Below are 16,667 nucleotides of genomic sequence, written 5' to 3'. Positions count from 1 at the left end.
TGGACCCAAGATTCTCAGAGAAATCAGTCAAGTTTGGTGAATGAAAAATCATGGTTTGGGGTAACATTCAGTATGGGGGCGTGCGAGAGATCTGAAGAGTTGATGGCAACATAAACAGCCTGAGTTATCAAGACATTTGTGCTGCCCATTACATGAAAAACCACAGGAGAGGGCAAATTCTTCAGCAGGATAGCGCTCCTTCTCATACTTCAGCCTCCACATCAAAGTTCCTGAAAGCAAAGAAGGTCAAGGTACTCCAGGATTGGCCAGCCCAGTCACCAGACATGAACATTATTGAGCATGTCTGGGGTAAGATGAAGGAGGAGGCATTAAAGATGAATCCAAAGAACTCTGGGAGTCCCGCAAGAACGCTTTCTTTGCCATTCCAGATGACTTTATTAAAAAGTTATTAGTCATTGCAGAGAGGTACGATGGCAGTCCTCCAAGCTCATGGGAGTTAAGCACAAAATTAATTCTTTTTCCACTGCACCATGACTTTATATTCAATACTGTACATTATTTGTGTTAAGTGACAAGACTTTTGTCTAAGCAAAGTCAGAGCTTACTGTCCTAATTAAATAATTAAAAATTAAGGCATGATCATATTTTATTCTTGTAAAATAAGTGTAATCTAGAGGCCTTTACCTTTCATATAAGCCACTTCTGATACAAAATGATCAACTAGAAGTCAAGTTATTATTTTTTGTTTATAAAACTTGGATAGGCGACAAGACTTTTGACAAGTAGTGTACTGTAAAAACCCTCAAACATGTCTCTGTCAGTGTTTTCAAACTATTGTATTTGATTTAGCCGAATCACACAAGTGCCAATTTCACATCTGTCACATCCATAACAGAGAGGTGTCACATCCATAACCAAACTTATCCCCTCATAAATAAAAAAAATGTTAAATAAAATAAAATCAATCATGTTTATTCTATAGAGAGCTAACTCTTATCCTTTTGATTAGCATTGTTTCTTTTGGGTATTGCAGTTTAATTCACAGAATTTCTACAAAGTATATTGTAGACTGTAAACTCGCAAACTTTTTGGGTCACATCCATAACGCATGTTTATTTCCCTCATTTATAATCTAAAATATGTTTACAGATTGATACATTTCTCATCCTATAACTCTGTGGTTAGTAGTTTTGGAAAATACAAACAGATGTGTCAATATATAGTTAACAGCCTTTAAATGTGAACTTATGTTTTGAGTTTTTACTGCAAATGTCACATCCATAACACTGGAATTGCTCCATTGTCGAGTAATTGCTGATGATTTTGTCTTGGCAGCCAATCAGAATCACACTGTTCGCTTATGCAAAAGTTGCGTTCTGTTGCATTTTATCGGTTTGCAATTTGAGAACGGTGCTCAGGGCCTGTGATTTGTGTCTCTGTGTGTTTCAGGTTACGAAGCTCCATGTGGCTCAGTGTGAGAAGCATTTAGACTGCCACTCCTGCCTGTCGAATAGAGATCCCTACTGCGGCTGGTGTTCGCTGGAGGGCAGGTACTGGAGCTCACCTGACTGCTGTTACACACACACACATACCACCACCTGCTCTTTCAACACACACTTCCCATCAGGCCGCACCTCTCGCTTTACATAAACATCACATTTAATCATACAAGGATCTATGGAAATGATTCAGAATTTTGTTTTTCAACGACTTCTGCTTCCACTGCAGTTGCACTACTGGTTCAACTATTGTGGGTTATTTGAGTAACACTGGGACACTATTTGTTGAATGTTTCATGTAAGTAAGACTATTTAGATGGTTCTTATAGTGCTCAAAAGTCACAGTAATGTAACAAAACACTTCTGTTTCAATAATGGGTCACACTGTATTTTAATGTGAAATTCACACTATCATTCAATTATTTTCCTTCGGCTTAGTCTCTCATTCAAAGGTCACCACAGCGTAATGAACCGCCAACTATTCCAGCATATGTTTTATCCAGTCGATGCCCTTCCAGCCGCAACCCAGTACTGGGAATCACTCATACACACTCATTCACGCACACACTCATACACTACGGCCAATTTAGTTTGTTCAATTCACCTACAGTGCCTATAGCGCATGCTATAGACCAGGGGTGCTCAACCCTGTTCCTGGAGATCTACCTTCCTGCAGATTTCATTTGCAACCCATATCAAACACACCTGTATGTAATTATAAAGTGCTGTTCAGGTAGTAATTAATTGGTCAGACAATTACACATACTTAAGAAACACTAAATTGAGTAGGAAAATTAATGTCAAAGCATTGTATGTATGAAATATGGTGTCATTATTTTGAAAACGTTTGTAATTTGAGACATGTTTAACATTTCTTCTGTTATTTTTTTAATAAACCTAAAAGGCACTGCAAGACTGAAAGAAGTAAAAGAGCCTAATTTATATTCTTATAAATATCTTATCTTCTTATATTTATATTTATATACTTTTTAAAGTAGTATAAGTACTATAAATAGATTTATAAGTAGTATAAATAGATATTAAGTAGTATTGAGTCAATTAATTAAATCACTTTTTAAGTAACTAAGTTATATTTCAGACAAGGTAATTAGAAAGTAATTTAAACTGACACTGACTGTAAGACTTTTATTATGTTGCAGTCTTTAAAAAATAAATCACTTCTTGAAATCCTGCCCAATTTCCACAAATTATTTAGCAGCACAACTGTTTTCAACATTGATGATAATAACAAGAATTTTTTGTGGATTAGCAATAAGCAAGTTAGAATGATTTCTGAAGTAACGTGTGGCAAGGTAATTAGAAATTAATTTAAATACAAATTTATTAATCCAATTGGTACTTATTAATATTTTTGAAGTAACTTTCCCAACACTGGAATTCATCCTCATGTAATTTTAACACTGATATTATGCTCACATTTCAGTTTTGAACGCTGTAACTATTATATATTGATAATATGCATTGGTAACACTTTAATAATGGTCCGTTAGTTAATGTCTGTTAATGTATTTACTAACATGAAGGAACAATTAGTAACACATTTAATGTTAGTTAATGTTATTTAAGTAAATAACGTTAGTTCATGTTAACTCAGTGCATTAACTAATGGCAGGAAGCACAACTTTGGATTTTAATGCATTAGTACATTTTGAACTATGATTAATAAATGTTTTACAAGATTATTCATACTTGGTTAAAGTTAGTGAATAAAGTAACTAATGGACTATTATTCTACTGTGTTTAGTTTAGAAACCCGCCAATATTTAATTAAGTCACAAATAATCATCCTATTCTCCTGGATTTTTTAAGTTTCTTGCTTGCTCATGCAATGGACTAATTCTGTTACATTTTAAAAGTGCTTAGTAATTTATGTTTGAGTTTAACATCCTAAATCACCATCCACTTTTATTCACAATCAGTCTTTGCTTGCATGCCCCAATGTTGACACGTGTGCTTTTATAAGATATCTCAAAATCTCTGCAAATTTCAGCAGCCTCTTATCTCGTCTCGTGTGTTTTTGTGCGTCAGATGCACGCGGAAAATGGATTGCGCACGGCACGCTCAGCCTCACCACTGGATCTGGAGCTACAGCCACGAGCGCCAGTGTGTGTCCATCCAGAGTCTAGAACCCTCCATCCAGAGCAGAGAAGAGCAGACAGAGGTATAAAAACCCTGTTCCCAGATCACCTCCCACACTCCGCTGTCACATTACACTCTGTGCGCTCCTCATTAGAGCTTATTTTAGCCAAGCACTGCTCACTTAGACAGGAAGTGACTCCCTGACCGACATGCAACACAGTGCCTAATAAGGTGTTATGTGATAAAGGCTGATAAAGCTGTGAGATTTAATTCTGCCCTGCAAATGCAATGAGCCATATTTTGTCAATTTCCTACTCTAGGTGAAATCTCATTGTTCCAGAGTCACAAATTAAAGTTGACACTTACTGTAAGACTTTTATTATGTTGCAATTTTATTTTTATTTAAAATAAATCTCGAAATTTACATCTAGCCCAATTTCCACAAATTATTAAGCAGCACAACTGTTTTCAACATTGATAATAATAAGAATTTTTTATTGATTAGCAGTAAGCAAGTAAGAAGGATTTCTGAAGTAACATGTGACACTGAATACTGTGTGAATGGTGTGTGTATCAAAACATTTGTTAATTAAAACTGACTCTTACTTTTGCCTGACACTGCGTTAGGGACCTCCGCTGACTGCACTAGCACATCACGAAATGGACAAGGCTTATACTTGATGCGATCGCCGGTGAGATATTCTTTAAACTGACAGGAGGCGGGCAAAAGAAAGTGACTGTACAATCAGACGGATAAACATTGAAGTAGGAAGTTTCCAGAACTATGTCATATCATTAATATCAATCAAGATTTTTATAATCGTTCAAGATTTTTAAAATCAAACTTTGTTGCATCACTTGCTTTTGTTTATATCTCAGACAGTTCTACCTATTAAAGTTTATTAACATACTAATGACAATAGAACATGGGTTACTCTACAAATATATTTTTGTGGCAAGAAAAAAACAAAACAATAATAATACATGTACCAAATAATTCACAAAATATTTCCTCATGGTTATTACTTATAATTTTTTGCCTATTTTTAAACTGTTTATACATTTATTTTCGACCATGAATACATATATGTAGTAAATAACATCTAAACACTAATAACATCTAAAGCTATTATAGTATGTATATCTTCATACGAATCATTGCACAAAAATGAAAATCGTGCAATTTATGCTTCAATAAAAAGGCAAATATATATTAAAAAAGTTGATTTAAAAATAGGAGAAAAAGCACTTTTTCACCTTACTAAATAATTTTAAAAAATCAAGCACAAGCAAACTGACTGTTTTATATATACTGTATGTATATATATATATATATATATATATATATATATATATATATATATATATATATATATATATATATATATATATATATATATACACACACACACACACACACACACACACACACACACACACACACACACACACACATACTGAGATTTTTCCCCAATTTCTGATTTTTTCAAATAATGACACTTCTAAACAGCTTAAAGTGACATTTACAGGCTTAACTAGGTTAATTAGGTTAACTAGGCAGGTTAGGGTAATTAGGCAAGTTATTGTATAATGATGGTTTGTTCTGTAGACCGGTGTTTCCCAACCCTGTTCCTGGAGGCACATCAACAGTACATATTTTGTATGTCTCCCTTATCTGACCCATTCGTGTCAGGTTTTGGGGTCTTTTCTAATGTTCTGCGGAGTTGATTCAGGTGTGTTTGATTAGGGAGAGATTGAAAATGTGAACTGTTGGTGTGCCTTCAGGAACAGGGTTGGGAAACACTGCTGTAGACTATCGAAAATAAATATAGCTTAAAGGGGCTAATAATTTTGACCTTAAAAAGTTTAATAAAAAAATTTAAAACTGCTTTTATTCTAGCCGAAATAAAACAAATAAGACGTTCTCCAGAAGAAAAAAATATTATCAGACATACTGTGAAAATTTCCTTGCTCTGTTAAACATCATTTGGGAAATATTTGAAAAGAAACAAAATTCAAAGGGGGGCTAATAATTCTGACTTTAACTGTATTACAGTATGTATATCTTCATACGAATCATTGCACAAAAATGAAAATCGAGCAAGTTATGCTTTAATGGAAAAGCAAATATATAATAAATTTTATTTAAAAAAGCACTGTTTCACCTTGCTAAATAATAATAAAAAATCAAGCACAAGCATATATTTATAGCCCATTCCACAATTGACACGTTACTGTCTGGCTAGTTTGTGTCCTACAGTATATGATAAAAAGGCAATTATGGTCCAACATTCCTGACCATTATCACCAATAAAGCCCAGAAAAACAGGGCAACAGTATATTGTAAACCGATTGGTTCAAATATTCTTTTCCAGTTATCCAAAGGAATAATTTGTTACTTATTTATAGTTTTGTAACTATTAAATTGTTTTAAATTTAAAATTGTACATCAGTGTTAAACCTATGAATGACGAAAAAACATTTCTGTGATTGTGTATCAAAACCACTCCACCTTTGCCATGGCCTCGCTTTTTGGCTTTAACCAACTTATCCCTCAATTTTTTCCAAACATTTTACAAAACGTTCTCCTTTCTCCAAGAATTATTGGCCATCTGGTTATCGCTATAATTGAGCATGGACGGATCATAAAGATGTCTGTACAGTCGTACCTGTTTTAGATAAAGTCTACTCAAAGTGATTCTTATTTAATGTAAATTTTTAAAGTCTTTAGCTTCTGCTATCTTTTGTTCTCTTTGAATTTATTGACATAATAAAATGATTGTTGAATCAAATGCTAGCATGCGTTTACTTTGATTATTCTTTGTTTTTGCAGAAATCAAATTTTCATTTCTGTCATGCATACAAAAGATTATTGTTTTTTTTAAGATAGCAAACTCTTTCTACAACAGTACGTGTCAAGAGAAGACAGCAAACTGTGCTCGAGGTCTTCAGTTGCACAACAACTTCTTATAACAGGTCAAGAATTGTAGGTTTTTGCTACACCACAGACAGACTCCACCAGATCGCCTCTTATGCAATACCCACAGACTATTACACATACCCCGAAAACCTTGGTCTTAACAAGCCGAGCACAAAACCCCCCACCAGCATCCAAAACAAAAGTATCGACAATATCTCCTATTAGTATTCACAAGACCAACCGTGGCCTTGCACCGTCTTAAAATGTCTGATCTGTTTTTTTTTTCTTCTTCTTCTGTGCTTTCAAGGTCTCTTTCACAGTTCTACAGTTGCCAGTCTTGTCAAAGGATGAGTCTCTATCTTGTGCTTTTGGGAGTTTGGCTGCTCAGCCTGCGGTTGTCTTGGAGAACAGAATCACATGTCAATCACCGGCGCCGGAGCTGCTCCCGCCGAGTCCGCCAGGCAACGGTGAGCCACGCTGACTCCATCACACTGCCAACACGCTTCAATCCCAGCAACCAACTGTTGAGTTGAGAGACTGAAAGCCAAACCAATTCAATTCAGGTTTATTTGTACAGCGCTTTTCACATTTGTTTCAAAGCAGCTTTACAAAAGGTGCACATTATTGCAATACAATCCAAATCAGAAAAATTAAGGTTATTAGTTAGCATAAGTTTTTTAGGTACTAATAACTTTACATAATTAACTAGTAACTAATAGCAAAGTCCCATTAAGGAGAGTCATTTTACTCGGCGGCCATCTTTGAAACACCTCTTTGGCATTCTGTCTGAATGGGGAAACATTAAAATCTCCAAAACTGTTTAATAAGCTTACGATTACATTACATATTAGGAATCACCAATACAATTAAACACCAACTGTCTCATAAGTTTTGTTTCTAAATGTTTGAATCAAATACAATCAACATTTTTTGCCTAAGCTAATGCGCATGCACACTCGAAAGGAACGAGATCATGACACCAACCTCATTTGTAGCTGTTCTAGCCATTATTATCACAATACTGCACCGCCAGGTTGCGCTGGTCTTCAAGAGTAATTCACAACTTGGTCTTGATGGTGAATCTCTTTCAGAAATGGCAGTGTGACTCTTTGTTTACAGGTTTGAGGTCGTTTGAGTAGTTGCTGCCAGAGGTAGGAGTAAGTCACACACGTGCAAATCTCGAGTCATAACCTTCAAGCAAGTCAAGTAATTTTTTGTCAGACTCAAGTCACTGCTTATTTCAAGTCAAGTCAAGTCGTTACTTGATCTAGCAAGTCACTTTCAAGTCAATAAAATTTTTCAATAAAACTTGCAAATTTGAACTTGCAATTTCCTACTTACAACAAAAAAGCATGTTCACATAAAAGGCATGTATAGCCAAGTTAGTTTAGTTTAGTTAGTTTATTTATATAGCACATTTTTTACAACACAACATTGCTCAAAGTGCTGAACACAATAATACTAATTAAAATAAATCCTACATCACATACATAACAATTATACAATAAGGCAAACCTCTCAACATTAAAAAGGCTCAAATGCTAACAAACAAAGATGGAGTTTCAGAAGCTTTTTAAATACAGATAGAGATGGAGCATGTCTGATGTGGTGTGGAAGCTCATTCCAGAGTTTTGGGACGATAACAGCAAAAGCCCGATCCCAACTTCGCTTACACCGGGACCTTGGTACCAAAAGAATAAATTGATCAGAAGGCCTTAATGAACTACCAGGATTTTATACTTGTAGGATGTCAGAATATTAAGGTGATGCCAGATCATTTAAGGATTTAAAAACTAAAATTAATAGTTTAAAATCAATTCGTGACCTAACAGGCAGCCAACCCAGAGAGGAGAGAACTGGGGATATGTGCTCATACTTGCCAGTCCCTGTCAGAAGTCTCATCACCGCATTTTGGACTTATTGCAATCTATTCAGGGCATTTTGACCAATAGCCACATATAGAGAGTTGCAATAGTCAAGTCTTCCCAAAATAAAAGCATAGATCACCTATTTTTCACTTTCTAAGTAAATTGTATTCTATAATAAATCACGTTAGCTTTTATAACCATACATGGCTTCTGATGTACCTCATACGTTTAATGAATATATGCTAATCATCATCAATCAGTGTTAAAAATAGCTTAATTTTTAATTAGCGTATTTGAATTCTGGAGAAATGATGAAGATCTGTCTGAATCATGCTTTTATGAAAGTGCACTGGCACATTTAAGGATAGTTTCTTATGCTTTCTGTTTGTATTCTGTACATATAAACTCATTTTGATGGCTGGAATACACTCCAAAACGTTGGGACAGAGGTTTGTGTACCATGGTGTAACATCAACTTTCAAAACTAGATCAAATGTCTCTGCGTCAGAAGCAGATTTAAATGTCACAGTTGTGATCGTCAAAGGTTTAATAAACGTAATGCAAATCACAATCTTTAAGATTTAAGATCTCTTGGGTATTTGGATTAAAACTGCAATCTTTTTAAGAATTAATCTTACAGGTCTAACTGAAACTGGTCACCATGCTGTTATGAAAGCGCTCATTAACCCTCAGGGGTCTGAGGTGATTTTGGGGCCCCTGAGATGTTTTGACATGCCCTGACATGTGTGCTGATTTACAAGTTCACTTATTACAAGTTCACCTTCCAAGCTTTGTGCAGGCATGTCTCTCTCTAATGTATTCAAGGAGCGCGTGGACTCGTGGGCGTGGTCGCATTAAAATAAATGAGCTCAGACTGAGAAACTAGACATAGTGTTGTTTCATACTGATTACTTTATCAAACAGTGTTTGTTTTTTTAACATGCACTCGCTGCATTTAAAAGTAGACACTTCAAGCTTTCTATAGATATATGTCTCATGTGTGTGTGTTTTGTTTTTGCGGAGTTTCAGTGCATTTTGCTGACACGTTTCTAAAAACAGTTCGTGGAGACAGAGAAAAAAAAAAGGATTTGCCTACACTGTTTGTTTTCCTTATTTTGCGAAAGCACACACTTTTGTTCTTATTGTGAGTGTACACAAAAAACGTAGACACCTAACAGATTCGATTGATGTATTGCTCTTATCTGTACGATTAAAACTGAAAGTGTAATTTAAGTTCTTTTCGGCGTTAACAGGAGAAGACCAAAAGCGTATACGCAGTGTTCAACCCCTGGGGGATCAAAGGATAGTTCACCCAAATATGAAAACGTCCTGTTAATTTACTCACCCATAGACTTTTTTTATGTTTACATTTTTTTTACCATCAGTTTACACCTTTACACATCATCCCCTTTCCCTTCCCCTCCCTAATAGCGGCAGTTACAATAATTAGATGTTGCTATCATAAATCCAATAAACACAGATAAATAATATAATCTAAAACAATCATACAAACACACAAAAAATAATAAAAAACAATAATAATAATGAAAAATTATTCACCCATAGATTTTAGCAAAGTCTGTGGTCCTTGGAGATTCATAAAATGGCAGTGAATGGTTACAGGTTTTCTAGATTAAAAATAAACAGATACAAATGAGTCCAAATCAATAGACAGGGATCCTGATCACACACTTGTAAAGCAAAACGATCAGTTTGTGTAATGAATTGAACACCATTTATAATATTATTAGCTATATTTCCACAGCCTGGACAAACAGTTCATGGCACATATGTGAATGTAGTCCTGTACACTGTTGGACATTTTATTGTATTTTTGTGGTAACTTACTGGCAGCAATGTTGCCAGCAGTTTACTTTAACTGCACCTTTACGGTAAATTACCAATAAATGTGTTTTACAGTAGCATGGCCACTACTGCAATTTCATTTTACAGTAATGTAGCCTTACCGCAACTTCTTCCTATGGTCAAATTACCTTTACCCCATTTTAATGTTAAAATTATTACAGTACTTTTACATTAATCTATTTACATTTTACACTGGTAGTAAAAAAAACTTTATTAAGTAAATTCCAATATTTGTATTATTCACCAATATATCAATTTTAAATGGTTTACAAAAGTAATCATTGATCAGTCTATTTTATATACATTTTGTGAAAATGTTAATTAATAATTTTATTAACTGTCTTATTTTTGTCTTCAACCACAGTAGCAGTACTTAATTACTATGATTACGGTAGAATACCGCAAATTCCTAAAATACAGTAAGTTACTGTAAACGTTTTAAATTACCCTCAAAGCATGCACCCTAAAGCATTCGCCGTCAAAGCAGCAAGACTACAATCGGACTACATTCATACATGCACCGAAAACTCTTTGACCATGCTATGGGTTAAAGTTAATATGGGACATTCTACCAAAAAAGTTCTTTATCTGTCCCTGAAATAAAATGGTAAATACAGTGAATAAAAAGCATTGCATCCCAAAATATTTCTAAAATGGGCTGATGGATGATTTCTGTGATTTGTTCTGTAAAGGAATGTGTCATTCATTTGGTTCTTAGATTTTTTTTTCTTTATTAAAAACACTTTACAAATGTACAAACACTGTCATTGTCTTGTCCTCAGCCCAGTTCAACCTACAGCTTTAATAGTTTTGTTATGCTAAAACCTGTTCTTTAGGAAAAAGAAACTTTAGAAATTGCAAATTTAAGTTGTTATCATTTACATCAATTGATTAAAAACCAGAAACAAAATAAATTCTTTAAATAAATGCTATTTACATGTCAGACTGTCACATTTGCATTAGATTTAACATAAAATGCATGCAATACACCTTTAAGGCTTTAGATTTATCATTCTGTCATTGAATTATATCATTTAATGCTTGTTTTTGTATGATTTTTTTGAGGAGGACAAACTTAAGTCAGTCCTTGTCACATTTTTTATAAGTGAAAATGTGTGTTTCTGGTAGAATGTCCCTAATAATATTGTAAATAGTGTTCAATTTCTTACACAGACTGATTGTTTTGCTTCACAAGACCTCAGTGTGTCATCAGGAGCCATGACTATTAATTTGGACTTGTTTGTATGTGTTTAGTTTTAATCTAGAAAACCTGTAACCATTCACTCCTATTATTAGAATCTCCAAGGACTACAGATTCAGTTCGAAATCTTTGTTAATGTTCTACTGAAGAAAGAAAGGCACCTACAGTACATCTTGGAGTAAATTAACAGGAAATTTAGGTGAACTGTGGCTTTGAAGGTGCCATAAAGTGCTTTGAAATGTGCATTTCTTTATTTGATGATTGATGTAATCTGTTAGATACTAGAGAGCATTTGATTGATCTGAAGATTTGATGAGAAACTGAAGTATGAGGTGGTTTGATTGATTTAGACAAACTGCAAGCTGTAGATGTTTATATCAGTTTTATATTTTCTAAACATAAATTTTGTCACTGTTTTGGAGCACGCTATAGCTAATAGATATCCTTAAAGTGGTACTTTTCTGAATTGAGGTTGTGGTTTTGTTCGAATACATTTGCATGGATTTTGTGTACAGTATATGCATTAGCAGGGATTTGCAGGCATTTAAAGATGATTCAGTTGATTTTCCTGACATTGAATCTGGGTTACAGGGATTATTTTGACGGAGGGTATTAGCTTATCTCCTGCGCAACTAGAAAATGTCAGTCTGCCGGGACTCAGTATTAAAGCTTCTAGGCAAACAGCACTGAGATCCTAACAATGAACTGTGCATCGCTCTAGATCATACGCCAGATCTGTGGTATTTACTCTACAGGGATGGTTAAGCCCATGTTAAATATTGAATATTGAGTGCTCACATTTCAAGGTGGAAAATCTAGGTCAAAACAGAGGAACGTTTAATTGCTATCGGTCATTTTCTGCCTAATATTTTATGTGTACCTCTGTATTTCTAGATCATGTATCTGTTCAAATGGCACTGAAGTTCGGAGACGTTACCATCTCGCATACCAATATCACCTTTTATGACTGTAAAGCAGTTGGACGGCTCAACGCTACCTCACCGTAAGGAAACACACAACCACAATTCATGCACACATATACTCAACATCAAAAATAGTTCTTGCTGTTTTTGATTAGGTGAATGTATTTTGTAAAATATTGTATCCCCACACAACACTCCACCTTTATTTCCCAACAGAGAAATACCGGAAAATCTCTGTAGACTGATGGCATTTCACGCTGTTCATCCTTATAATCTTAAAATGTCAGCAAAATCACCTGTTTTGTCATCACTTTAGACAGTACGCTAGATAATCAGTCAAACACCAGCTCTAAAGTGACGTTGGTGCATTAGCAACGAATTCTGATGTTCTGATGTCAGCTGCAGATGTAACTGAATGGTGGAAGAAAGTAGTTCCTCTTACACAAAAGGGTTTTAAAACTCTCTGTGATTGATTTTCTTTTTCATATTCTTGATTATGCCGTCAAACTGTTGATTAAACGCAATATCACACTCGTAGCAGTGCGATGTGGCTGTATATCGACACTGGTGGGACACTAAGGCACATCTCCCACCAGTGCTGATATACAGCCACATCGCAGTGCTGAGTGTAATATTCTTCATATAATTAAAAACTGCTTTTATCGTACCCGAAATAAAACAAATCAGACATACTGTGATATATATATATATATATATATATATATATATATATATATATATATATATATATATATATATATGTGTATATATATATATATATATATATATATATATATATATATATATATATATATATATATATATATAGATATATATATATATATATATATATATATATATATATATATATATATATATATATATATAGATAGATAGATATATATATATATATATATATATATATATATATATATATATATATATATAGATATATAGATAAATTTGAATTCAACTGTATATTGGCTGTGCTATAACAACACACTTTCACATGAATTTACTGATGTGTGCTGTAGATGCATGGCGTGTGTGAGCAGCGTGTGGCCGTGTCACTGGTGTGTGAAGGATGAGCTCTGCACTCATCGTAAAAGCTGCCCTCGTCAACACGTCATCTATAATAGCAGGGTAAGTGTTCATCTCCCCCCACCTCTTTCTCATTTCCTCAACACTACACATGACCCCCTATGGACGGTGCACGAGGTCGCGACCTCTCCTTATCAGCATAGAGATCTTTCTTCTTTCTCAAGGTCAGAATGAAGAATTACTGTGATCAATAGGTTTCTTAAACTGGAACAAGGGCGGGGCTTCATTTTGTCATTCGGGAATTGATTGAATTCTTGGTTTATGGTGATTTGCTATTGGTTGGTATCATTTGAGTGAAACCGGATACCAGAAAAGAGATGTTGCTGCAAGAGTGTGTCTTAATTTGTTTATAATATTTACATCAATGACCTCAATTCCATGAGATAGAATTAGATCTAATGTATGATTTAAGCGATGAGTTGGACCAACAATGCAATGTTTTGCTTTGTCCCAAGTGACAAATAAATCTGTAAACGCGAGTCCTTATATTCAATGCAGGTGAATTGAATTCACCTTTATTTGTATAGCGCTTTTACAATGTAGATTGTGTCAAAGCAGCTTCACATAAAAGGTCACAGTAAATTGGAACAGTGTAGTTCAGTTTGTAGTGTTTAAGTTCAGTTCAGTTTAGCTCAGTTCAGTGTGGTTTAATAATCACTACTGAGAGTCCAAACACTGAAGAGCAAATCCAACGATGCGCAGCTCTACTGATCCCGAACCATGCAAGCCAGTGGCGACAGCGGAGAGGGAAAAAAATGTCATATCATTTCATATCATCAAACTTTATATACCATTAGTGTTATATATCATATCATCTATGTGGATGTTGAAATCTTCTACAATTAGAATTTTATCAGTTTTGACTTAAGTCAGAAATAAAATCAGAAAACTCTTTTAGAAAATTGACATAGGGTCCTGGGGGTCTATGTATGGTGATTAAAGCGAGAGTTTTTTTTTCAGAATATCCAGAATCATTAAACGCTAATACCTCAAAAGAGTTAAACAAGTCCGTTTCTCTGGTTAACAATAAGAATAATACTAAAGATTGATGCAACTCTCTCTCTCTCTCTCTCTCTCTCTCTCTCTCTCTCTCTCTCTCTCTCTCTCTCTCTCTCTCTCTCTCTCTCTCTCTCTCTCTCTCTCTCTCTCTCTCTCTCTCTCTCTCTCTCTCTCTCTCTTTCTCTCTCTCTCTCTCTCTCTCTCTCTCTCTCTCTCTCTCTCTCTCTCTCTCTCTCTCTCTCTCTCTCTCTATATATATATATATATATATAAATATATATATAAATATATATATACATGCAGTCAGAATTATTTGCCCCCCTGAATTATTCACCCCCTTGTTTATTTTTTCCCCCCAAGTTCTGTTCAACGAAGAGAAAATTTTTTCAACACATTTCTAAACATAATAGTTTTTATAACACGTTTCTAAAGATTTTCCATGATGACGGTAAATAATATTTGACTAGATATTTTTCAAGATACTTCTATACAGCTTAAAGTCACATTTAAAGGCTTAACTAGGTTAATTAGGTTAACTGGGCAGGATAGGGTAATTAGGTAAATCATTGTATAACGAGGGTTTGTTCTGTAGACTATCGAAAAAAATATATAGCTGAAAGGGGCTAATAATTTTGACCTTAAAATGTTTTTAAAAAAATAAAAACTGCCTCTATTCTAGCTGAAATACTGTGAAAATTTACTTGGTCTGTTAAACATAATTTGGGAAATATTTAAAAAAGAAAAAAAAAATGAAAGTGTGTGTGTGTGTGTGTGTGTGCGTGTGCGCGCGCGCGCGTGTGTGTGTGTGTGTGTGTGTGTGTGTGTACATATTTTGTTCATTAATGTTTTAAATAATATTATTGTTAATAAAATGAACTTTCAAAAGATTTTTTTATTTTAAAAATTCATTATTATGTTCAAAATAACAAAAAAACAAGTTTTTTTGCATTCTTATCTGCTCTGTCCAGTCAAATCACAGCTTCTGCAGATCATTTGCGTTTAACTCTAACACATTAACATGTGTGTCTATGTGTGTGTGAACAGGAGCAGTCGACGCCCCGCGGGCCTGACTCTTGCCCCTGTGTCTGGGCCCTTCAGAGCTCTCCTCTGGTTCCTGTGGGCTTTGACACCGAACTCTCACTGCAGGGCAAAAACCTGGACATATTCGAGGTGAAGCTCATCTGCCATTCATCATTCCACCCCATCTATTGTGCCTGAGTCAATATGTTGGCCTTGACTATTCATGCTTGTGCATTTTAAGAGGCCATTATTCCCCATGCTCACCAGGGTCTGGGTGAACTCATTTATGATAATGGGGGTCTCGTTGTTAGCATTTGACTGTGTGGTTTTCTGAACAGGATGAGGAAGATTACGCCTGCATGTTGATCATCGAGGGCCAGGAGCTGCGTTTGCCGGCCACATTGGAAATCGGCAAAGAAACGGGGACGCATGTGTTCAAGTGCGAGGCTCATCAGGTGATATTAATAGAGTCCATTTATTCGCATTGCTCCACAGCCGCTGCAGTTAATATAGACTCATGTGTGACGTCTGCCCTGATAATGGCTGTAATTTATGACAGCAGCCAGAAAAGCATAGCAATTCAAACATGGATTTGTTGATGGTGTCGTGCATAATTTGTGGCCATGCACCTGGCTGATTATACAGTGATTTTGTGTGCAGTTTCAGTACTCAGGAAAGCATTTCGAATATTCCGCTCCTGTGTACCTGCAATGGGGGACGCAGCGTATAGATTCAGCACCACATCTCCGCTGTGAGTATCATGAGAATATTTTAAAATTATCAAATTAATCAGTTTTATCATTGTACATTGTGCTGTAATTTGCATAACCTTAATATATGAAAACATAATATAAATAAATATAATGTATAATAAAATAACAAATATATAACAAAGATTTTTATACATATTTATATATGTATACATTTACATACTATATGTGTGTGTGTGTGTGTGTGTGTGTGTGTGTGTGTGTGTGTGTGTGTGTATATATATATATATATATATATATATATATATATATATATGTATATATACATATATATGTATATGTATATATATGTATATATATATATATTTATGTATATGTATGTATATATATATATATATATATATATATTTATGTATATGTATGTATATATATATATATATATATATGTGTAAATATGTATATGTATATGTATATATATATATATATAAATATATGTACA

At 34.5% G+C, this 16,667-nt stretch overlaps 1 protein-coding gene across 1 annotated transcript in view; it reads left to right on the top strand.

The window, feature by feature from the left end:
• Positions 1-16,667, top strand: part of plxnb3 (plexin B3) — a 187,858-nt gene that overhangs the window by 120,453 nt on the left and 50,738 nt on the right. The window contains exons 5-12 of the mRNA XM_056464055.1: positions 1,411-1,511; positions 3,510-3,642; positions 6,788-6,947; positions 12,310-12,418; positions 13,373-13,481; positions 15,483-15,608; positions 15,797-15,913; positions 16,119-16,209. Coding sequence (XP_056320030.1) covers positions 1,411-1,511; positions 3,510-3,642; positions 6,788-6,947; positions 12,310-12,418; positions 13,373-13,481; positions 15,483-15,608; positions 15,797-15,913; positions 16,119-16,209 — 946 coding nt within the window. The remainder of the gene's footprint in view (positions 1-1,410; positions 1,512-3,509; positions 3,643-6,787; positions 6,948-12,309; positions 12,419-13,372; positions 13,482-15,482; positions 15,609-15,796; positions 15,914-16,118; positions 16,210-16,667) is intronic.

The sequence above is a fragment of the Danio aesculapii genome, chromosome 8 (genome assembly GCF_903798145.1).
Source record: "Danio aesculapii chromosome 8, fDanAes4.1, whole genome shotgun sequence".
NCBI classification, from domain to species: Eukaryota; Metazoa; Chordata; class Actinopteri; order Cypriniformes; family Danionidae; genus Danio; species Danio aesculapii.
The sequence above is the reverse complement of the archived record's forward strand: the minus strand, read 5'-3'. Positions and strand labels throughout refer to the sequence as shown.